Raw genomic sequence first — 25,375 nt, 5'->3', positions numbered from 1 at the left:
AGTCTCATCTCGCAGAAGGAGTGACAAGCAAGCGACTCTTGTTTCAGAGAACAGATCGGGAAGCTCTCAGCCCAAGAGGGCCGTTTGCCCAGGCCATCACATCAGGAGAGCATGTTTGCAAGGAACCGATTTAGGGTTCTGGTTGTAGACTCCAAACAAGGCTTCTCCATCCATAGCATCCAATGCCAACAATCTGAGCTACCTCACAACCACACCGGGGCTGACCACACCGAAGCTAGCAGCACTAATGTGGAACCGGCCAAGCAGTAGAAGCAACGTTGCAGGATGCGTCAAGCTGGAATTCCAAGCCAACTCGTTACTCCCGACCAGATCGAGCAACCAAAAGTTAAAGAAGAGGCAAGCTCGGGAGCTACAAAGACTCCACTCCTTTCTGAGTCGTCTCCACTATCCCTCGACCTCCTGGCAACCCCGATCCCAAAGGATTTTAAGATGCCCCCTTTGGACAAGTATGACGGGTCATTCGACCCCAACGATCACGTGGACTCCTTCCAGTCCTAGATGCACTTAGCAGGGGATAACGAGTCTTGCATGTGCCACGACCTTCAAGGGGTAGCTTGCATGTGGTATAGAAACCTCGTGCCGGGAACAATCAATGGGTGGGCGCAGTTCGTGAAGATGTTCACCTCGCACTTCATCACTAGCAAGAAGTGCCCGAGGTTGTAGGAAAGCCTCCTCAGTATAGTCCAGAGAGAGGGGGAGTCAATTTGAAGCTATATTAAGCGCTTCAATGACGCTTGCCTGCAAATCCCCGACTTAGATCCTATTGTAAGTCTTATGGCGACAGAGAGGCATTACTCATAGAGAGTTCAAATGGCACGTAGTGGCCAACAAGCACAAGGCCATCACCAAGTTCCTCCAGCTCGCCAACCAGTTTATCAAGACAGAGGAGTAAATGAATCAGAAAAAATGAAAATCCAATCGAAAAGAGGTAAGAAGGTGATGCCCCGAATGACGGGGACAGCAAGCAAAGGAAAAGTAAGTCACTGACCAGGAGAGGAAATAGGTCGAGGGGACATTCCCAAACTCCTCCAGTCGAAAGGACTAGCTACACCACCCTCAACGCAAAGCGTGGGAAAATCCTCATGGCAATCAAGGATGCCTCGTATGTGAAGTGGCCACCCCGGTTGAAAGGGGACTCCACCACCAGGAATAAAAATGTATTTTGTCATTTTCATAGAGATCACGGTCATAGCACCGAAAATTGTATGAATCTCCACGACGAGATCGAAGAGCTCATCCGTCGCGGATATTTGAAGAATTTTGTACAGAAAAACAATAAGGACTAAGCAGATCGGTAGGGGGAGCAAAAGAGAGATGCTCCCGAGTCCAGCAGCAGGTAGAGCGAATAGAGGTAGCTGCCTAAAGAAAGACCATTCTGCGGGGTAATCAACATGATCACCGACGGGTCAGTTGTTGCAGGCTACTCTTCGGTAGCAAGGAGGACTGCAGTCCGCGAACTGGAATGGGAGGAATAGAACCCTCCAAAGCGGCCGTGGCCCAAAGATCCTATATTCTTCACTGAGGATGATGTGCGTGGGATTCAGTACCCCCCACGATGACGCGTTAGTCATAAGGATGAAGATCAGTGACTTCGAGGTTAGGCGCGTCTTGGTAGATTCAAGAAGCATGGCCAATATCTTGTTCAAGGACACCTTTGACAAGCTACAGGTCCGGGAAAGCAACATCCAGCCCATGAGTACTCCTCTGGTGGGCTTCAACGGAGAAGAAGTCAAGCCCCTCGGACGAATTTCAGTACCTGTGGAGGTTGGCATGTGGCCCAACATCACGAGGTTTAAGCATACCTTCTTGGTGGTCGCGACTCCCTCCCCGTACAATGCCATCATAGGGCGGCCCATCAACCACGCACTTCGTGCAGTGGTGTCTACCTACTATTTGGCCATGAAGTTCCCCATGGACTTCGGGGTAGGGGTAGTATGGGGTGACCAGCTCAAGTCTCGAAAATGCTACATCGTGGCCCTCAAAGAGAAAGCCAGGTTGGCGGATGATGTCAAGCTAGAGCGGCCTGTGGAGTATCCTGAGGAGCGAGCCACGCCAACCGAAGAGACGATTCACATCCTGACCTTGAAAGAAGATCTGGCCAGAACTCTCTAGATCGGGGCAGTAATCGAGAAACGTCTTCAGTCTCAGTTGGTAGGTTTTTTACTCAAAAATTTAGAAATATTTGCATGGTCCGTGGCCGAAATGCCTGGCATAGACCCAAAGGTAATAACTCACAAATTAAATATTGATTCCATAGTCAAGCCTGTTAGACAGAAGAAATGCAACCTTGCCCCAGAACGTTGGAGGATAGTCAACGAGGAGGTCGGGAAACTTCTCATAGCTGATTTCATCAGGGAGGTCCATTACCCGAGCTAGGTAGCTAACCCCATTTTGGTAAAAAGGCCAACGATAAATGGTGCATGTGCGTCGACTATATCAACTTGAATCGAGATTGTCCAAAGGATTGTTTCCCGCTCCCTAAGATCGACCGTCTAGTGGACGTGACCTCAGGGCATGAGTTGTTGAGTTTTCTGTATGTATACTCGGGCTACAATCAGATCAAGATAGACCCTGCTAATGAAGAAAAAATGGCTTTCATTGCCGAATTAGACCTATACTATAACAAGGTCATGCCCTTTTGGCTGAAAAATGCTAGGGCAACCTACCAAAGACTTGTGAACCGAATTTTTGAGCCATTGATTGGCAACAAGGTTGAATGCTATGTAGACGACATGGTCGTCTAAACCAGATTTTCAAATTGCTTGACAAATGACTAGCAATGTGTTTTTGAAATTTTACACAAATACAATATGAAATTAAACCCTAACAAATGTGTCTTCAGTGTCACCTCGAGCAAATTCTTGGGTTACATAGTTAACTAGCATGGCATCAAAGCCAACTTTGAAAAAATAAAAGCCATCCTAGATATGGAGCCACCTCGTAAGTTGAAAGAGGTTCAGAGGCTAAACGGCCGCATAGCCGCACTAAGCCGCTTCCTGTTCAAGTCAACAGACCCTGCCTACCCTTCTTCAAGGCAATGAAGAAAAGTAAAGACTTCGAATGGACTGAAGAATGATAACTCACTTTTGAAGAGCTAAAAAAATACTTAGCTAGTATCCCAATTCTAACTTGACCCAAAGAGGAAGATGTTTTGAAGTTGTACCTCTCTGTGAATGATGAGGTTGTCAGCTTGGTTGTAATAATGGAAGTAGATCGGGTTCAACAACCCATCTGTCAGTAAGGTTTTGCAGGACGTAGAAACAAGATACCCAGAGATCAAGAAACTAGCATACGCACTGCTCATCACAGCTCAGAAGCTTCGACCGTACTTCCAAGCACACACTATCATCATCCTCACCAATAAACCTCTGAGACAAGGCTTACTCAAACCTAAGGTCTCGGGCAGACTGACAAAGTGGGCCATCGAACTCAGTGAGTATGACATCTAGTACAAGTCTCGAACAGCGATTAAGGCTCAAGCCTTAGCCGACTTCATTGCAGAATGCACCTTCAGCACTGCAATTCCTGAATTAATCGAGCCCGAGCACAGAAAAAAAGTTTTGACCAGCGCAGCACCAATCCTGGTTAAAGCAAGCCCAACCTGGGACGAGGAGCCCTAGATCCTCCATGTAGATGGCTCGTGTAATCAGCAAGGAAGCGGAGTTGGAGTTATTCTGTACGGACCAAGCGGGGTAAAGCTGGAATACGCACTTCAATTCGAGTTCGTGGCATCCAATAACAAAGCAAAGTATGAAGCATTGATAGCCAGGCTCGCTCTAGCGAACGAGGTGCAAGCAAAACACATTGTCATCTGTAGCGACTCCTAGCTCATGGTCAACCAGGTCACCAGCGACTATGAAGCTCACAACCCCACCATGGCTGTTATTTGGCCAAAGTCAGGAAAATCCTACGCAGCTTCTAGTCATACTTCACCAAGCGAATTCCGAGGTGCGAGAATGCTGAGGCTAATGCCTTATCCCGGTTAGTCAGCACAAGCACTAATACCATGAGAACTGTGTGTATAGAGAACCTACCTCGGCCCAACATTCTCGGGGGGTAGAAAAGGTAGCTTATGTTGCACAAATAGAGTTGAGCTGGATTGACCCACTCGCGAGCTACCTACTTCATGGAAACCTCCCTATAGATCGCAACACAACCAGAAGGGTAGAGTGACAGGCAGCCAAGTACGTCATTATAGACGGATGACTATACCGAAGATCCTACACACTCCCCTACTTGCGTTGCTTGCGACCCTCAAAGGCTGAGCTCGTTCTCCATGACACTCATGAAGGACTGTGCGGCGCACACTTTGGGGGCAGGGCTTTCGCTCAAAAAGCACTACGATAGGGGTACTATTAGCCCACAATGAATGCGGACGCACTCAAGCTCATCAACAGGTGCGATAAATGTCAAAGGTACACCAACATCCACCACAAGCCTGCCGCCGACCTGAAGTACCTTACTAGCCCATGGCCTTTCACACAGTGGGGAATCGACATCCTTGAACCATTCTCACCAGTAGCAGGACAGAGGAAATTCCTGGTGGTAGCAATAGATTACTTCACAAAGTGGGTGGAGGCAGAACCCTTAGCAATAATCACGGCCCGAAGTGTACAAAACTTCTTTTGGAGGAATATAGTATGCCATTTCGGACTACCTTGGGTACTCATCTCTGACAATGGTAAGTAGTTCAAAGATATCAAGTTTCAGAATTGGTGCAACGAGATGGGGATGCAACAGAATTTCAATTCGATGGTGCACCCTCAAGCAAATTGACAGGCGGAAGTCACGAACAGGGCCATACTCCGTGGACTGAAAGCCCGCTTAGCCCGATCTAAGAGACTATGAGTAGACGAGCTGCTCAGTGTACTATGGGCCTACCGAACTACCGTGAAGACTACCACAGGTGAAACCCCCTTCAATCTCACCTATGGCACGGAGGTAGTAGTCCCAACAAAGATCGAGGCGTCTACATTATGCCTGGAGGCATACGACGAAGAGGTGAATGATGACGGACTATGTACCAACCTTAACCTAGTGGAAGAAGTACGGGACCTTGCATATATCCGGACCGTAGCCTACCAGCAAAGAGTGGCTCGGTACTATAACACTCGGGTTAAGAAGCGAAACTTTCGCATCGGAGAGCTGGTCCTTCGCAAAGTTATGGTGCCTAAGCCCGGTGTCGGTAAGCTCGGGCTGAATTAGGAAGGACCCTACTGAGTAAAACGGGTGCTCAAGGAAGGTACATACAAGCTCAAAACCTTGGAAGGAAAACAAGTACCTCGAGCATGGAACATCAGCAATCTGAGGCGATATTACCTATGACCGCATAATTGGAGAGCGGACAACGAGTCACTCCTAGAAGGACTAAGGGTGTCGAACTAGTAAAAGACTTCAGCATCATATAAGCCCCTGTTGCCTCTTCGGCATGGGAAAGATCGAGGGGAGTGGACTACAAGTCGCTTCCAGAGCCTAAGGGATAAATTATTAAACTGGCGGAGACCTCACCATCATATAAGACCCAGCCGCCTCTTCGATATGGGCAAGATCAAGGAGTGGACTGCGAGTTGCTCCCAGAGCCTAAGGAATTGAATTGATGTTTACGAGCTCATCGAATTATTCATTATGGGCCAAAAGGAGAAATCTACTCCCTTCACCAAGTTATTTTCAACTCGGGAGTGGGGGGCAAAAGCACAGACAGCTTGGGCGTGAGCCCTACAACGTCTAACCCGCTTCGGTATATGTCAACAGGTTGAGCCCGTTAGGGACAACAAGCATTTGAATGAGGAGCCCACATGCAAACAGGTCAGGTATATACCCTACAATGTCACTCACCTCGGCCTCCACTATTTAAGTTGCCCCTACTAACAGCTCAAGTAGGTAGTTCGGGGTAATAAATGCTTTAACGAATTCTCACTTTGGTTACCCTAACTTGTTATATAGCCCGGTAGCATGACAGTTCAGGGAAACCATGGCTTCAATGAGGTTAACCTTACTAAGCCCTTGAGGACAGTTTGGGGTGGCCAATGCTTAGAAAATTTTCTTCGGATTGCCCTAACTCGTTATCTAACCCGATAGCACGACAGGTCGGGTAAACCATTGCTTCAGTTAGAAAAATTAATTGCACAGGCATTTAACAAGAAACGAATTTTATTAATAGAGAGATCATTACAATATATATATATATATATATATTTGGAGGTACAATTCCAATCCAGGTGTTCCAATTAAAGAGGCTGAGCATAATGGACTTGTCCCACAATATTCTCTCTGGTCCCATACCTTGTTTCTTGATTAACATAACCTTCGAGAGAGAACAGAGCTTGGGTAGAATAAATTGGGAAGTCCCGTTGGCGGGGTTTAGTTTTGCAGCTTCATATTTCTATGAAAGCCGGGTACCAAAATATGGAATGGATGAAGATGGCATCCACATTGAGCTAATCAGGATGCAGCTAGAGGTCCAGTTTAGAACAAAGGGCCGGTTAGAATCTTATACGGGTGAAGTTTAGAAGCTTATGTCTGGAATTGATCTTTCATGCAACCAATTAACAGGCCACATTCCTCCAGAAATTGAGGAAATAAGTGGTATCCGTTCCCTAAACCTATCTCATAACTATTTCAGTGGAAGTATACCAGAAACGTTTTCACATTTGACAAAAATAGAGAGCTTGGGTCTTTCCTACAACAATTTGAGTGGTATGATCCCTCCACAAATGACTGAGCTAAAATTTCTATCAGATTCCTCTGTGGCTCACAACAACTTGTCTGGAAGGACTGTGGAGAGGAAAGGACAATTTGCAACATTTACAGAAAAAAGCTATAAGGACAACCCTCTTCTTTGTGGAGAGCCATTAACGAAGAGTTGCAACAACAGCCATGGAGCACCACCACCCACACAAACAGCTTATGACAACATCGACATGACCACCTTCTTTGTGAGCTTAGCTAGATATGTGTTTTCACACTTTCTAGTAATTTGTCCTAGTCTCATTCTTGTTACCTATGGCTATTACCTAATGTTGATCCAGCTATCTGGAATCTCGGGAGTTTGACTGGTTGAGGACCTCAGTTTTGACATCTATTTTTTTCTTTCACACATGGTGGCTGCTCTGAGTAAATATCTGTTTTTTCATGCTTGTCAACCTGAGGTTTTACCAATAGAACCTAATAATGTTCCTTTGTTTCTCGATTGAAAAATTATAGAGAAACTAATGCTGCATGAATACAGATGTGGGAGTTCAAAATTTGATATCTGTCCAAGAGTTTGATTGAGCAAGATGAGAAAACAAAGAAGTAAATCTGCTGCAACCACAGTAGATATACTGTCATCATGTGGTCCTAACTCCCTATTTCATGCCTGCTTTCAAAACTTTGGTCCCCATCTCATATCTGGCTATTTTGCAGCTTTTGCTTAAATTGAGGGTCCAGGTAATAGTATTTCCAGTAAATGCCGTTACATGTTGGTTTATGATACATTATAATCCAACAGCAGCACCACTGGTGTGACTTTGAGCTATTTGAGCTTATAGAGATTTGAATTGATTCATGCAACCTAAAGGCGGGGAAATCTCAGGCTCGGTCCTGGCCCAATCCAACTCTAAGTTTTATCAAAACAGGCCCAATCTGAACTTAACCCGATTCAACTTGTGTTGGGCTGGGTTTAGGTGGATTGATCAGGTTTAGAATAATTTATTTATCTATTTTTATATGGGTATTTCTATTGGTTCTTTGGCGCAATTTAAGCATAGAATTGATTGACAATATGTATAAATTTCGTTTACAATTGCACAAATACATACTTTGTATATACATGTCCACATGTATACATAATAAGAAAAAAAAATTATTTATTTTACAAATATAAAAATAATCTGTATATATTCGATTGGATGAGCTCAGGTTGGGTCAGGAGGCCCAGATTGGGTTGGGCTAGGCTTGGGAACTTATCTGTATATAAAACTTAAGAATATAAAGCTTATCTGTATATATTTGACTACCTCAGGCCTAAACGTAAGCTTCCAGGTTGAAACTAAGTCAAGGAAGAGTGATCTGGAAATAATCGCACCAGTCTCTTTCAAGGCCTTTAACTTTAGTGATGGTAGAGTCAAAATTTCCAAGTGTTTCAGTTCCAAAATCAATAAATGCTTACTCTGAAAAGAGTGTTTCAAGGCCTTCAACCATGTAGAGTCGTAGACCTAAGATAAGTTATTACAAGTGAAGCCGTCTAATTAGACAAATTACTACCTTTATTCCCTTGGGCTCCATTTGAAAATAGTGTAAATACAAATATATTTCGTGTAAATAGAAACAGAGCCTAGAGCCTGGTGTATGAACTGTGCATATACAAATATGTAGAGTGTGAATACAAGCAAAATACAAAGTTTTACACTTTATATTTGTATTGATTTGTACTTGTATCAAAACCTGTTGATGGCTCTGTTTTGTACAGTGTGGGGATGTAAATACAAAACTGTATGAATACAAGTACCACATATTCAACAAAGTAAATAATTATTAACATTGGATGACTTTTAAGTCAACGTAACGTCGTTTCAAGGCATCCAATTCATATAAATGTTGAATGCAAATGTCCTTAAAAACACGGTACATGGACACTAACGTAAGTTTGAAATTTTATGTTGGATCTTTGGATGTGGGCACTTGCATTTGCATTTGCACTTGCATTTGCATTTGCATTTGCATTTGATTGAGCATACGACAAATGATCCATTGTGTTTGAAGTGAACATAGAGCTCCATTCCCATTACTGAGTCCCACTATACTAGATATGAGATGTGAAATTGGTGGAAAAGTTGTTTGTTTTAAAGTTCAATTGTGAATTTTGAGAGTAAGTAAATAAACATAAAATGTGAAAAATATTTTTTGAGGGAAAATGTGAAAAATTAATATTAGTTCTAAGTCTTTAATTGTGGGAAAATAAATTTTAAAAGGCGTTCATTGAACAATCATATATGGTTGCAGAAAAGCATTTGATGTTATGTTTGATCGTAAAATTCCAAGTCGAGAATGATCAAAGTAGATGTGACTTGTGGAAAAATCAAGATATATAGTTTTGGTCTTTAATTAGGATATGTGGTGTTTGTGACCAGGTCAATTATGTTTCATGCTGGGCTATCCCTCCTATTTAATTTAATTAGGATATGAAACCTAAATTGTAATTCAAATTACATTTTTACCCTTACAATAGAGAGGATTAAATTAAAAAATATGGGCATTTTAATTAAAAGGAAAGTCCAAAGATGCTCAATTCATCTAACCAACCAATAATGATCAATTATACAGTCAAACCCAAATTAATTTGTTTGAAGTTATTTTCAATTCATGATATTCAATAAGAAGGCACTTTAATTCATGTGTTTTTAATAAGATTTAATGTTTTGATCATTTTTAGTTTAATTTACTCTTCAAAATCCAATTGTTATCCGAATTCTATTCATGATATCAATTATGTTTGAAGTAAACGTAGAGCTCCATTCGCATCGCTGGACCCCACTACACTAAATATGAGATATGATCATATGAAAGATGAGAGTGAAATTGGTGGAAAGTTCTCTACTACTAGGTTGACAGTAACAAAATAGATGTAGATTGTGGAAAATTTAATTTTAAGTCTTCAATTTTGTGGTCTTTTTTTTTTAATTTTGAGAGTAAGTAAATAGATGTAACGTGTGGAAAAAGAAAAATAGGTTACAAATCTTCAATTGTGAAAAAATCAATTTTAAACCTCCATTGAAAAGTCATAGTTGGAGAAAAAGTATTTAACGTTATGTTTGATAATAAAATTCTAAGTCGAGAGTGACCAAATTAAATATTGTGTGACTTGTTGGAAAAATCAGGCTTTAGTGTTTTGGTGCTACGGATAAAAACAGTTCTAAGTCTTCAATTATGGGTCACAAGTAGCAATTTGTGGGCCCCGGTCACTGTATAGTTCTTAGTATCTTCACTACATTATGCTGTATGATATTCGATCCAGATGTGCTAGAACAGTCAGTATAAAGCTACACAACAACAGCCCCAATGCAATTTGCCACCTAACCCAGCCCTGTTGCCATTCATGATCGTAACTGTTAATTTATTCTTAATCATTTTTAATTATTTACTATTAAATTAATTATTGTTAATGTAATGACTCTAATTTGATGAAATCCTTTTTAAGTATTTTGCTTTAAAATGAATAAAATTTGTTTTTTTAACTAGTCAATTTTTTTAACATCAAAAGTGACCTTTCAAATTTTATAGTCTAAAGTAGCCTTTCAAGTTTCATTTTAAAAATTATTTAATTTATATTTAAAACTGTAAGTAATAAAATAAAATTTTAATTTAAGCTATAAATAACAAAAAATTGCATTTAATGAACCGAAATTAGCTATGAAGATAATCAAAAATAAAGTACCAATAATTTTGTCATCATTACCAAAAATTATCCAAAAAATTACCAAAAATGGATTAACAGAATTTTCAATAAAATATGATAAATTACCAAAAATTAAAAGATATAACAAAAAATGGATCCTTTTTCGGTTATCATATTAGCTAAACTACCCCAGCTGGTTAGTAGTTTCGATGAGGCAAATCATTTCACCTCAACCACTAAACATTAATAGGATCGACTTTTACACGGAAAGATTTAAAAATAATAGAAAAAATAAAATACTCTCCCATTGACTTGGACTTGGACTCTGAAATCTGGCATGCATGCCACAAAATCACTCTCGTGAATTTAGCATCTTCCCCATCTTTCCCCTTGATACCGATCCAAACTGTATGATCAAAAAATGATTTCCAAGATAGAGTGAAGCAAAATTATGGAAGAAAATACTCCCACATTGATTTGGACTTGGAAAAGACTAATAAAAATCAGTATAGAAAAAAACATGATAGGTAAGAGACAAATCCATTTTCTCACGTTACCAATAAAATGACAAATATGTCGAAATCCACGAATTTAATTTCCACGTTCCAATGCCATCAAAAGGCTAGGCAAGGCGTGTATTATGTGGTAATCCATACATGATAATTGATAGTCATAGCCCCCATCCTTCCAAGCTCGCACATGTCAAAAGGCTAGGCAAACCGTGTATTATGGGATGATCCATGATATCATATTTGATTTATAATATTAATTTATATTTGTCCCCATGGTAGAAGAAAATTTATATTTTGATTTGTAATATTAATTTGAAATATTTTAAAGGGTAAATTACAGATAATATATAGATCCTTCATTGTGAAAAAAAAAAAAATCATAGATGAAGAGAAAGTATTTGATGGTTTTGTTTATTATAAAATGACGTGTGGAAAAATCAAGCTTTCATGGTTGGTGCCAATAAAGACTTTGGAAAAAGACAGGATCTAAGTCTTAAATTGTGGGTCTCACCTGTAAATATGTATTCTTTATTAGGGAAAATACAAGCTTTCATAGTTTAGTTTATATGTATTATTTATTCATTATAAAATATTACTTATAAAAGTGCCTGCTGTAACCATGTCTTAGGTTCTGAAGAGTCATACATATACATCCTTAATCCTTGAAACACCCAAGCCGTTTGTCATACACATATCCATCCTTAATCCTTGAAAAAAACAACGTCTTCATCATCCTATTCCCATTCATGGTGAAACTTCAACAACACCGGAAAAAATTATTACTTTTCTCTCTATTTTTTCCTTAAATTTTTTTATAAGATACAAAAGAAAAACAATGGAGTATAAAAATATAATGGAAAAGTTTGGGCAGGTACAATGCAGATTTCTGAATTTTACTGTAGATTTATAAACACTCAAAATGTTAAAAACCCCCATTTTATACATCAATGTTCGCTCGTGAATTGACACCAATTCCGACCTGGCAAATACCCCAACTGTACTTTAGGCCTAAAAATTCTGATCTGAGTAGAAGCATATCAAAAGGCATAAGTACTTCCCCCGTAGGTGCTAATGAACAATTTTTAGGTTTTCGGCCCCAGCCCAATTTCTGCTTCCAAGGGGAGTGCTGAATTGAGCCTTATTTATAGGGTGTTGGGACTTGGGAGCGGGCCCTCGACCCAAGTCCAATCTTTAGTATCGGCCAATTCAATATGGGAAACTAAAAAGAGAATTGGGCCCCTAAGGCCCATTGAACGTTGCTGTATAATTTAAAGGATAAATTGTTAAAATTTTCCTTAAAGCTTTCTGCTTGTTGCTGAAACTTCTTCTAAAATTTGGTAATTGCAATTACGTCTGCTAAATAAAAGTTCAATGAGCAAAATGAAATCTAAATATGACCATTTTTGTAATGTTTCCATCGTTGTAACATCAATTTTAACAGAATTGGACTTAAGTGTATATTTCTAAATATCCCACTTGATGGTTCAAGCCTCACTACCCCTAAAGTACAAAGTAACTATTTATAATTTACCTAATATTATATATAGGATAAAAGACTTAAGCCTCTCCTCTCCTGATATTTCACCTAAGTTCTGAAACACTCCCTCACTTTTAAAATTGGATTTAGAGTTTTAGACGTGTTCTATCGGATTTATAAACTATTATGTCAATGGGGAAAGAAAGATGACTAGTATACATCAAGTTAAATTTTGGACTACAATGGTTTTAGAGAATTACCCAAGTGGACAGTATGAAGCAATTTAATCTGAAAAACAGATGTAGCAAGGGAGGGAGAGGGACAGGCCCAAAGCATGGGCCATGGCATGTTAAATGTGTATGTCTTCAATTAAATGTGGGTTAAGATAAAAAAGTTTATCAAGTCAATGGCAAATCACTACTCCCATTTGCCATTGACTTGGCTCCTTGTAAACATCGTTTTAAGGCATCCAATTGTAAGAAATTCATATAAAATTTGAATGCAAGCATCTTAATTAATTAGTTAAAGAAACGATACATATAGACAATTAAGTTTGAAATTTTATGATTACATTTCCGTCAATTGGATGAGGTTGTGGGCAGTTGCATGCATCCATTGAAACGTCACAATTGAAGCAAAAGTAAATGCGAGTTCAGTTCTAATTATGGGGTCTACAATCTACATATAGCACAAGTCTTAATGGGGTGAAGCGAGACAAATCAAAAACTAGGGACAGCCGAGGCTGATGGTGGGAAGCAGTGGTTCTAAAAAAGTACCATTTCCCACCGTCGGCCTTCCCTGAAGATTCCCCTATATTAGTAGATGGCCAAAGGTGGCAACCAAAATGTATTACATGATTTGAGCTATGATATCTAATTCCTCTCTCTCTTTTCTGGAAAAAAATTTTTTGTTAGATGGTCGAGGAGTTGTAACACCCTTTATTAGGTCACTTCATCTAAACATTGAATAAATGCTTGATTTTTTTTTCAATAGGAAAGCTTAAACAGAAATTTTGTGGGCATCTGAATCATGTATTAAAAGATTATTGCAAATTATTAGAATAGTTTTAAGATTTTAGGAAATTTATTACATTTGATAGACTTTGGAAAGCTATTGAAAACTTATATAGTTTTCATTGTTAATTATTGAAAATTTTTAAATATAAATGAGTATGGAAAAGGGAAAACTGTAATTTGAACCAATAATTATACAAATTAATAAGATAAATTAGTATAATAATGGAAAAGGAAATTATTAATTAGTTTATATTGACAAGGAGCGGGTGCCTTGTCTTGAGCCCGCTCGACACTGGGGACAGGGTAAGAAAAATTCAAGGATTTCCTATCGTTGATGAAGAATGGGGGCCTTGCCCTGAATTCACCCGACACAAAGGATAAGACAGGGAAATTTGAGGACTCCTCATCCCTAACGAGGAGTGGGTCCTGCCTTGCCATGAACTTGCCTGACACTAGGATGGGATAAGTATGTTTCGAAAATAATGTTATTATGGGATGATCCATGATATCATATTTGATTTGAAATATTAATTTATATTTGTCCCCATGGTAGAAGAAAATTTATGTGATGTCATATTTGATTTGTAATATTAATTTGAAATATATTTTTTAGTGTAAAATGATGTGTGGAAAAATCATAGATCAAGAGAAAGTATTTGATAGTTTTGTTTATTGTAAAATGACGTGTGGAAAAATCAAGCTTTCATAGTTTTGTTTATATGTATTATTTATTCATTATAAAATATTACTTATAAAAGTGCCTGCTGTAACCATGATGAAGATTTTGTCCCTTGTACCATACACTAAACCATTAGGTTCTGAAGAGTCATACATATACATCCTTAATCCTTTAAACACCCAAGCCAGGGAAGAATGAAAATCCATTTTATGCTTATTGTACAGACAAAGAAATGGATAACATGCATAGCCAAAGGTGTGAAGCAGAGAATAATATGGTATGCGCTGAAATAAAAGTTCATATGGTGACTTGCCTTGAAGAGTCTGTGAAGGAATGTGGTTGATTGGAAAAACCATAATTTCAGTTACATCAAACCAAAAATTCTGGGGGAAAGAGGCAGCGGCCAGTAAGGTGAGAGTGGACTCTATCACATGGCGATGCTTCCTTTTAACCATGTCGTTTTGCTCATGAGTGTGTGGACAGGTGAGATGGTGTCCGATGCCTTAAGAGTCAAGGTACTGTGAAAATCTCCAGTATTTCCCCTCCCCAATCATATTGAATGCATTTAATTTTTCTATCAAATAATAGCTCAACATGCCGTTTAAATTTGGGAAAAATCTTAAACACATCAGATTTACGGCGCATAGGAAAAATCCAAGAAAATTTAGAAAAAATATCAACAAATAACACATAATATTTAAAACCATTATTTGACTCAACTGGGGTTAGTCCCCATACATCTGAATAAATAAGTTCTAAAGGATTACTATAAGACCACGACAAACTAGGGAGGGGAAGACGATGACTTTTTCCTAACTAACAAGCATGATAGATTGAAATATCAAACAAACCATGATAAGGAAGACCGAACTGAGACAACATTTGTCGAACTGCTTTAACTAAAGCATGCCCAAGTAGATGATGCCAAACTCGAACTGATGCTTTTTCACCAATAAATGCAGTACTACCAGAAGATGAAGGAATGGATGCTAAAGTGGGAAATTGATAGAGTCCACCTTTACTGGGCCCGCGGAGTAGAACTCTCCCCATATGATCCTTCAAGAGAAAATACGAATGATGAAATTCAAAGACAACATTGTTATCTTTGGTAAATTTGCTGGCAGAAAGTAGGTTCTTTGTAATAGAGGGAACATGATAAATATCCTTAAGATAAAATTTATTTTTATCATAAGAAATAACAGAACCAATATTTTTAATTTCCAAACCTGTGCCATTACCAACTTTCACCTGGTTAGACCCCCCATAGTCTGATCGAATCTGTAGATTGTCTAGATCAGATGTGATGTGGTGTATGGCTCCAATGTCCGGATACTAGGCCAGATCAAACTGTGATGAAGAACCAATGTGAAAAGCAACAATTGAATCTGGTGTGGGATTCTGAATAGGTTGAATCAAGATAGGAGATATCAAACCTACGTCTAAACTTCCAAACACCATGGCCAGGGATGTTGCACAATTGACAGATAATATTGCTATATCCACGACCTCTTCTGGAACTATCATTCTGGTTCCCACGACCGCCTCTGCCTTTGCCGCACGGTGAATTATTGCGCGACTGCTAGGAGTGTTGTGAGTTACTTTTATTGTTTGAAGCAAAATTGGCAGAAGCTTCATCATCAGACTTAGTAAAATGATTCTCTTTGAGCCAAGACTCATGATTGAGTAATTGGCCAACAACATCAGCAATTCTTAGTCTATCATAATCAGGTCTATTAGCAATAGCAGTAATAATGGATTCATATTCAGATCCAAGTCCACTCAAAATACACATAACAAGGTCTTGTCGAGAGACAGGTTCAGAAATAGCAGAAAGGTTTAAAATCTATCATATATAAAACTTGAAAAATAAATAAAATTTTAGTTTTTCTATTATTTTAGAAAAGTTTAAGCAGAGTCGAATTAAATCTGAATCCAATAGGATACAAATTCGAATCCAAAATTTTAAATCCATTCAGATTTCGGATGGATTTGGAAGCAAGTTCTCAGTAATCATATGATATGTGGATTTTGCTACCTCCAATCCACGTCCGATCCGATTACAGTCCTAGCGGCCTCCTTAAAATTTGTTATCTTAATTAGGTTGTGTTTGTCCAACAATATCAGATTTCTCTTGATCTTTTAATCATTGTGGTCCATTTGGTTTCTGAGAAAAAGATGGGATGGGAAGCATCTTTAAAGAATATTCTATTTTCCTTGCATTTCCCTTCCTTTCCCTACTCTTTCCTTCAAACCAAACATAGTGTAAGATCATGGTGGAATTATAGATAATCAAGATTGTTGCTCTAAAGTAAGATCATGGTGGAAGAATTGTTATTTTTGATGAACATCAATTGTTGCATAGGTATTTAAAATTTTCTTCCAACAAATTGGAGTCTACAAATGCTTTTCACCATTCACCTAATTGTTGTCATATGAGAAAAGCTAAGAAAAGCGTGAAAATGGTGGTTTGAGGCTGAGAGCATCCATTTTGTGCAAAAGCAACAGAGCTTAAGTAGAGATTAACCCCTCCCAAGACTCGGATAATTGGAATCAGCATTAGGTAGTGGTCCTTTAAATGACAAAGGTAAGAAAACTAAACTAATTAACTAAAATTCAAAAGCTATTGGTGTTTTGAAAATGAAGCACCTAAATATGTTCTCCTCTTGTAGATTTAATTTTAATAAAATATAAATTTAAGAAAATGGTGGACAGCCATGACTCATAAAGTCAGAAGTCATACATATAAGGACCCTTGATGAGTCCCTGCTTCCAAGTCATCTAAAATAACTACGACTTTTCATTTTGCAACCATGACCATATATTGCTAAAGCGTGGGACTTACTTCTATCCATCACTTTAATTTCAGGAACAAAAGAGACTCCAATTTTACTTCAAGTCTATAAGATGTAGAACTTGTGGTAATATGTAGACCACAAAGATAATCATTCATTTCGCTCTAATTACAGCTAGCTATATATAGGAGAGGGGAGTTAGAAAGCTGAAACAGGGGAAATCCATCCATTTCTCAAAATCATGGAGTGGGCTTTGAGGATGAGAACATTATGGGCATGGCTTATTGTTATGCTGCTGCTTCATCTGTTTCAGCATCAACATCATGAATCAATGGCATGTTTGGAGCAGGAGAAGATGGCTCTTTTAGCTTTCAAGGCTTCTGTTCCATGGACTGATGATGATGATACTTCTTCCGGCCATCTCCCAACTTGGGTTGAGGACGATGATAATGATGATTGTTGTTCCTGGGAGAGAGTTCAATGTAATCTCACCACTGGCACAATCATCCAGCTCTCTCTCAATTATACCAGAAGTTGGTCATCATATGATGATGCACATCTACCAAATTGGCTTCTAAATGCCAGCTTGTTTCTTCCCTTTCAAGAGCTGCAACATCTTAACTTATCTGACAACGGGTTTCGAGGTTTGGCAGACAATGAAGGTATTGCTAATTAATTAAGAAAACTGCAATTTGTTGTTTTATAGTCGTCTTTCAGTTCATCTACTTTAAAAAAAAAAAAAAAAAAGAAAGCATTCCGGATTTTAATGTTTTATAAATTGAGGGAAGAAAGGTAATTAAAGCATGACTGTCAACACATTATAGCTGGGGGAAAGAGTCATCTTTAATTTCGGAGAACAAGAGAGCTAGATAGTCTGTCAAAGGTTGCCGCGTGTTGATTTGGAACTTTATTTGGGCGATATTCACGTTACACATTATATATGATTTAGGCTCGTTGTTTAATTTTATTTTTTATTTTTTCTAATATTTTGGCAAGGTAATGAATTGTAAGTTGTAATAAAAACAATGCTGAGGACACAGTGAGAAGACAACATATTGAGCCAGCTAGCTAGCTATTGAAATCTGATGATGATGACTCTAAAATCCACAAGCCTATAATTAATATCCAGCCGTTGAGACTTGAGAGCGAGATGGATGGATGTATTTATTCTTATTGCAGGGCTGGAACCGTTGGGTAGATTAAAGAGGCTGGAGGTTCTCGACTTGAGTTGGAATGATTTCGACAACAGCATCCTGCCGTCTTTGGGTGCCCTCAAATCCCTCAAGAGTCTGTCTCTCGGTTATAACAAATTGGAAGGGAACTTTCCTGCTGAAGGTATATTGAATTCAGATGAGTCCCATATTATGTTTATATATATATTATACTCTCAACTTTCATTAATGATTAATGATGTGCAGAACTAGCCGGTCTGGAGAAGTTGCAAATGTTGGATTTGAGTGGGAATGGATTCAATGGCAGTGTTCAAGTAATCCAAGGTACGTACAAAAGCTCTTTTGGCAAAGTTTACTTCTAGGAAAAACGGCTTGCCGTCCCATGGGCCCCATCACACATTACTCCAGCCGAAGGTATATTAAGATTAATGCATATGTTATGTTAAAATTCTCCCAACATTCATTAATAATTTGTACAAGTGTTGGATTCGTGTTACAATGGTTTCAATTATGGCATTGCTCCAGCAATAATTACGTAATTAAGCGCCCATGCATCCATTTAGTGATGTTGCAAGTATAGACAAGGTTGCGAATCAGTCTTACATCCTGATGTTAAAATGATATATCCGACCAACAATTAGAGAATTTAATCCTTACAAGAAGCTTTTCTGCTTAATTAAGACATTGCCTTCTTTGATTTTATTTTGAATTACTAACCAATTTATTATCTTTATAATTAAGGGGTTTGAAGCATGGATTAGGTAGACGTACAGGGTATAGTCTTTACAAGGCTTAATTAGTATATTAGTTTAGCTGTGAGTAAGAATGATGTCAGGTTGTGTTGAGTGTTCCCTTGCTACTAATTAATTTGTAATTATTAATAGCTAAAGTATTTTCTATAAAATTAATGAAATGCTTCAATTCCATTGTTTACATGTATTTGGAACATGTACTAATAAGAATGAAGTCAAATATATACTTGTTAATTAATTAATCCTTTTTTGCTTCAACTATATTAATTCTTCCGTTTTCAGGTTTCTTGATGTATGTTTTTTCTCTTCATTCTATTTATACACTTTGCTTACATTTACATTGCTTTAATTTCGCAAAATGAATTTTATTAGTACATTAATTGTTTTGCATGACATATATATAACATTGAGGAAATGTAACTCTTTCAGGCTTCAAAAGTCTAGAAATTCTGAATCTGAGTAATAATCATTTCACCAACACTATTTTTACCTCCTTGGTTGCCCTCAAATCCCTCAAGAATCTGTCTCTCAGTGTTAACAAATTGGAAGGGAACTTTCCTGCTGAAGGTATATTGAATTCAGATGAGTCCCATATTATGTTTATATATATATTATACTCTCAACTTTCATTAATGATTAATGATGTGCAGAACTTGCCGGTCTGGAGAACTTGCAAATGTTGGATTTCTGTTCGAATAGATTCAATGGCAGTGCTCAAGCAATCCAAGGTACGTACAAAAGCTCTTTTGGCAAAGCTTACTTGTAAGGATCTTGGACGTGCATCCAATTACGTTGTATTGAAAAAGCCCTTCTATAAAGTCTGTGTGAAAAAAAAAAAAGAAAAGGAAAAACACTCCCAAACGCAGCTTTCATGTAAAGTGGAACATGCCATAAATGGCCACAATTTATATCCATTTTATTTAGAGATGGGCCCCATCACACCTTATTCCTGCCCAAGGTATATTAAGATTAATGCATATGTTATCTTAAATAATCTCGACCATAAAATTCATAAACTTGGGTTCTCTGTCTATTCTATTGATATATAATATTTTTTCCTTATTTTCTCCTAACATTCATTCATAATTTGTAGAAAGTAGGTGGTTGCAAGTGTTGGATTAGTGTTACAATAGTTTCAATTATGGCGTTGCTCCAGCAATAATTACGTAATTATTAGATATATTTTTGGCTGCTTTTAAATTATTTAACATATATATATAAACGTGTAGTTTGCGTTGACGTTTTCTGCTTTTATTTCAGGTCTCAAAAGGTTTAACAAGTTGGAGGAAATACACTTAGATGACAACAATTTTAACACAACGATTATACAGTATATTGGCCTGCTTGCACCGGTACTTAAGATATTGTATCTCAGTGAAAGTCCATTTATGAGTGGATCAATTACCAGTGAAGGTATGTCAATTGTAGATTCATTAATATATAATTGCTTGGATTATATTTTTCTAAATTAATGATATTAATTGAACTGTACTAATTATATATCATTGCAAACTACACCGGTAATTGCTTGGATATAGTACAGTCTTGTATATATATATATATCATTGATGAGTGGATCACTAATATTTTCTAAATTAATATTTTTCAATTTTTTTTTTTTTGCTTTATAGAGTTGGATACTTTGAGAAACTTGGAGCTATTAGATTTATCTTATTCTACGCTCAACAACAAATTTCTCGAGAACATGGGGGGAATGATTTCTCTCAAGTTCTTATCAATTGCTTTCGCTTATGGACTCAATGGCACTCAACTACCACATAAAGGTAAGTTAATTATTGGCAAACCAAAAATCTTTTGATCTATTTTTGTGTCATTTCTTATGCTCTCTCTAAATAATACATGGTTAGTTATATACAGAATCATTATTTAATTTATATATATATATATATATATATATATATATATATATATTCTTTGAATCACCATGCAGGATTGTGCAAACTAAGGAACCTCCAGGAATTGGATCTTAAAGGCAATGATTTCGTGGGTAGTGTCAACCATTGTTTACGAAATCTCACATCCCTTCGCGCATTGGATCTTTCTCACAATCAATTTGAAGGAATCTTTGATACATCAATCATTGCTGGCCTCACTTCTCTTGAATACCTTTCTCTTTCACATAATCGCTTCCAAGGTTCATTTTCATTCCATTCCTTCGCTAACCTTTCCAAACTTGAGTCATTTGAATGTGAAGATAACGGGCTAATAGTTGAGGCCGACGACTATCCAACCTGGGTTCCATCCTTCCGATTGAAGTCTCTTGCCTTATCAGGCTTCACATTCAAAAATGATGCTTTCCCAAGTTTCCTCTACTACCAACATGAGTTGAGAGTAGTTCAACTCTCTAACAACAACTTAAGGGGGGAATTTCCCATTTGGTTGCTAGAAAACAATACCAAATTAGGCTATCTAAATCTAACGAATAACTCCTTTACAGGCCCTCTTGTTCTTCCTTCTCATCCGTGTTTAAATTTGTTTAGTTTGATCCTTTCTAACAATAACTTTTTTGGTTCAATCCCAACAAATATCGGTGTCATCTTTCCAAATTTGAGAATCTTAAAACTATCACAAAATTGTTTTGAAGGAAAAATTCCTCCATCAATCGGTAATATGGCTTGGTTACAGGTTCTAGATCTTTCCAATAATAATTTATCAGGTCAAATTCCAGAGCACTTGGTCACGGGATGCTCCATGTTAATGCTTTTCAAGTTGTCGTACAATAAATTGTATGGAAAAATACTTCCTACAATTACAAACATAACTAGTTTAACGTCATTATACCTGGATCACAATCTCTTTGGTGGAAATCTTTCAGATAGCTGGTTGCATGGTTCCCAGGAATTATCTGATTTAGATATCAGTTATAACAACATTTCCGGTCCACTACCTAGATGGTTGGGAAATTTATCATATCTTCAGTCTCTTGTTATGCGTAATAATCATCTTGAAGGATCAATTCCAAGTGAGTTTTGTCAACTACATCTGCTCAGATATTTGGATCTCTCTGAAAACGATATCCAGGGCTCGGTTCCTTCTTGCTTTAGCCCACAAGGTTTGGAACATGTGTATCTTCAGAAAAATAGGTTGGAAGGACCAATGCCAAATGCGTTCTCAAACATCACTTCCTTGGTGACATTGGACATTAGCGATAACCACATAAGTGGTGGAATTCCAGAATGGATTGGTGGGCTTTCATCTCTAAATGCCCTGCTTTTGAAAGGGAATCAATTTGAAGGTCAAATTCCACTTCAATTGTGCCAGTTGAAAAATCTCAACATAATGCAATTCTCTGACAACTTTCTCTCAGGTACGATACCTTCTTGCTTAAATAACATCCCATTTAATGGAGAATCAAGCTCATATAAAAGAAATTCAAAAGTTGAGCTTAATCCATTAAGTTATGGTGGTATATATACATATAACAGTATGTTATTTCAATTTGAATTTGGTTTCGACGATGAAGACATCATAGTGGAAGTAGAAGTGGAATTCAGAACAAAATTCCGGTCCGAAACTTACAAGGGTGTTGTTCTTGAGCTCATGTCTGGAATTGATCTCTCTTGCAACAAATTAGTAGGCAATATCCCACCTGAAATTGGAGATTTAAGTGATATTCGAGCATTAAACCTGTCGCACAACTATTTAAATGGGCAAATCCCACCAAGCTTTTCAAATCTGAGAAAAATAGAGAGTTTGGACCTTTCCTACAACAATTTGACAGGAATGATCCCTCTTCAGATGATTGAGCTAAACTCTTTGTCAATTTTCAATGTGGCTCATAACAACCTATCCGGTAGGACTCCAGAGAGAAAAGGACAATTTGCAACATTTGGGGAAACTAGCTATGAGGGCAACCCTCTTCTTTGTGGAGAACCCTTAAAGAAGAATAATTGCACAAATAGTTCCAAGGCACCACCATCTATGCAAATAACTCCTGATGATCCTGATGACATGGACATGAACACCTTTGTTGTAAGCTTTATAGCTTCTTATATAACAGTGTTGTTGGGTATGGTGATAGTCTTCTACATAAACCCCTATTGGCGACGAGTTTGGTTTTATCTAATTGATGTTTGTATTACCACTACTTACTACTTTGTTACGGACAATATCCACAAATTTTAACTTAGTGTTGTTTTCATTTTAGCTTTTTAAATATGTAGACAATATTTCTGTATTTCCATTCTTGTTTATTTAAATGGTAAATTACAAAGATTTCCCCTGTTCTATGGGGTCTGTGACAAAGACCCTCTTATACTTTGTTTTGCGACAAATCCCCCTGTTAAATTACTAAAATACCCCATTAAGAGAAAAACACTGGTTTTCTTCCCGGACCTTACGATACACGGACAGCAGCAAGTGGTAGTTGTTGCAGTGGTGGCGGACTTCCGTTGAAGTCCTCCCTCCCTCCCTCTCTCTCTCTTTCTCCCGATCTCTCTTCTTCCCCTTCCCTTTTCTCTCCTCCCCTTTCTTCTTTCCAATTTCCTCTGTTTTCCGTTCCTTGCAGACGGAGAACAGACAAAAAAGGAAATGCGATTTGAATGGTTTTGAGTGCGACCATATGCACCTGGACCCTGCCTTGTCAGTTCCCCCTCTAACATCTACTGCCGAGGCCTCAAAGTTAAAGACTGGTTTCGTAAATTCAGCTATCACATCGATGTTTGAATTCTTTGCAACTCTTGGGGATACCGTGCTTAGTCTGACAACAGGCTCTGTAGAATTTGAGGAAGAAAAAGAAATTTCCGTCCATTAGCTTCCTAATCGAGTTGGGAATGAATCCCTTTGAATGGGTCCTGGATCCACCAATCCAACTGTACGTTGCGGTAAAAGGCTAACAGTAATAAGTAGTCAAGGAGGAGTGCCTCGGCCTCCCCTGAATCGATTCACATTTGAATTTGAGAGTTGGTTACTTGGTTTTAACTCTTGCTCCAGAGGACCAGAATGACCATGATTACAAATGAAAAGAAAGAATGAGAAAAGAAATCAGATAGAGAAGAAGCAAAACTCAAGAAGACGTCCTCGCTTGAGAACGATTCCTCCACAGAACGATTCTGCAAGTCCTCGTTGACAGCAAGTCATCGTACCGTCAAAAACCCCCTGTACAATGCATTCACATAACCCGCTGCGGGTCGGCAGCGAGAGACCGAGCGCTCCTCTGAAGACCTGAGGCTTGTTGTAGCCTGTACCACCGAAACAGGGATTGGATAATTCTTCAATTTTACGTTCGATTCTTTCAATCTATCTGTTCCCTTTAAAAGTGAGAATGGAGAAGATAACAAGGTATAGAAATCAAAAACAGCATAATCGCAACTCAAAAACAGTGAGAAATCAAGAAAAGAATGAGGGATTTCACTTACATGAATCGTAAAATCCTCCCCGGCTGCTCGTGCCTCCGCCTGAATTCACTGCAGCCACCGCTGATTTTCAGGAATGGAGAAGATAACAGGGTATAGAGAGGGGAATTGGTGTCAAAGCCCTTGATGAGAAGAAATGGGCCCTGTACTTTGTTTTGTGGTTTTCGTCGTCGTGATGTTTCGCTTTCTTCGTCGGATGACGATTCAAGGAGCGAGGATTCCATGTCTGTTTATTCATCTGATTCGGAAGATGATTTTAGAGGCAGGAGGGCTCGCTCTCGGAATTAAATAGAAAATAATTGATATAGTAGGGTTCCAATCAGCTGAACCCTGTCGAGCCTTCCTCCGACGCCGCCAAGACGCCTGTCGTCTGTTGTCGGAACCCGTGAAGGACTTGTAGTTGACGAAGCCCGCTGTAACATACATGACCCCACAGAAATAGAGAAATAATTACACCACAAATGGCTTTTGGAAGTCTATTGGCCCGTCGGTAAAACTTGGATACATGACCCCAAGTGTTATTTCGTTGCTCCAAATAAGAATTCAGTTTGATGAAATGGAATTAACCAATTAACAATGGAATTAACCAACTAAAAGAAAATGAAATCATGTCATTTAGTCTAATATATGAAATGATTGTTGAAATAGATGCCTCTATATTTCTTGAATTCTATAACTAGATAAAAGTATTTCTTCATCAATTTCATCTGCAATTACACGCCTCTGCTATTAATATTTAGGAGGTTAAATCTATTTACAACATTTCTATTTAGTGGAGAAAATGCATAAAAGAAAGCACTTTTCCAATTATTATTTTTTGCGCTTATATTTACACAAGGATCACTAGAGAGATGCATGCTCAGCAACAGCCCTCTGAAATCTCATTAATTATAAACAACAAAATACTTTAGAAAAAGAAAAATTATTTAAAAAATCAAACTCGAATAATCTATAATCTAAATAAACATAAAAGTAGTGCAATTTAAATAAAAATTCTGAATACAGAAGACTTAACCAAAAGACAAAAGATAGAAAAACAGAAGAAATTATGAATGAAACCACTTGACGTTGCCATGTGACATTACTTTGTGATAGTAAGAAGTGCAAATACAAACATGCATGGTTCACGAAAATATAAAGTTGGTTTAACTTTGTATTAATAGATTTTGCATTCTTAAAAAAAGGTTTCGATTGTGATCACTTT

The 25,375-nt window shown here is 38.0% G+C and overlaps 1 protein-coding gene and 1 long non-coding RNA gene across 9 annotated transcripts in view; one reads left to right on the top strand and one right to left on the bottom strand.

The window, feature by feature from the left end:
- Nucleotides 1–23,718, top strand: part of LOC104588615 (cuscuta receptor 1-like) — a 35,072-nt gene extending 11,354 nt beyond the window's left edge. For 2 of the 8 annotated variants that reach the window (XM_088897793.1, XM_088897786.1), the window contains 7 exons: nucleotides 18,052–18,207; nucleotides 18,291–18,368; nucleotides 19,226–19,363; nucleotides 19,447–19,524; nucleotides 20,057–20,209; nucleotides 20,428–20,580; nucleotides 20,748–23,718. In XM_088897793.1, coding sequence (XP_088753919.1) covers nucleotides 18,052–18,207; nucleotides 18,291–18,368; nucleotides 19,226–19,363; nucleotides 19,447–19,524; nucleotides 20,057–20,209; nucleotides 20,428–20,580; nucleotides 20,748–22,942 — 2,951 coding nt within the window. In that variant the 3' untranslated portion in view covers nucleotides 22,943–23,718. Of the gene's footprint in view, nucleotides 1–16,815; nucleotides 17,535–18,051; nucleotides 18,208–18,290; nucleotides 18,369–19,225; nucleotides 19,364–19,446; nucleotides 19,525–20,056; nucleotides 20,210–20,427; nucleotides 20,581–20,747 lie in introns of those variants that run through there. The other 6 variants (XM_088897788.1, XM_088897795.1, XM_088897787.1 and 3 more) reach the window with 6 other exon arrangements.
- Nucleotides 23,661–24,706, bottom strand: LOC104588588 (uncharacterized). Its single transcript, XR_733824.3, has 2 exons — nucleotides 24,175–24,706; nucleotides 23,661–24,066 (listed from the first exon to the last, which is right to left on the bottom strand). It is a non-coding gene; the product is annotated as an uncharacterized LOC104588588 (long non-coding RNA).
- Nucleotides 24,707–25,375: the final 669 nt, after the last annotated feature.

This window comes from Nelumbo nucifera, chromosome 2 (assembly GCF_055504915.1).
Source record: "Nelumbo nucifera cultivar China Antique chromosome 2, China Antique-T2T, whole genome shotgun sequence".
Lineage (NCBI taxonomy): Eukaryota > Viridiplantae > Streptophyta > Magnoliopsida > Proteales > Nelumbonaceae > Nelumbo > Nelumbo nucifera.
The sequence above is the reverse complement of the archived record's forward strand: the minus strand, read 5'-3'. Positions and strand labels throughout refer to the sequence as shown.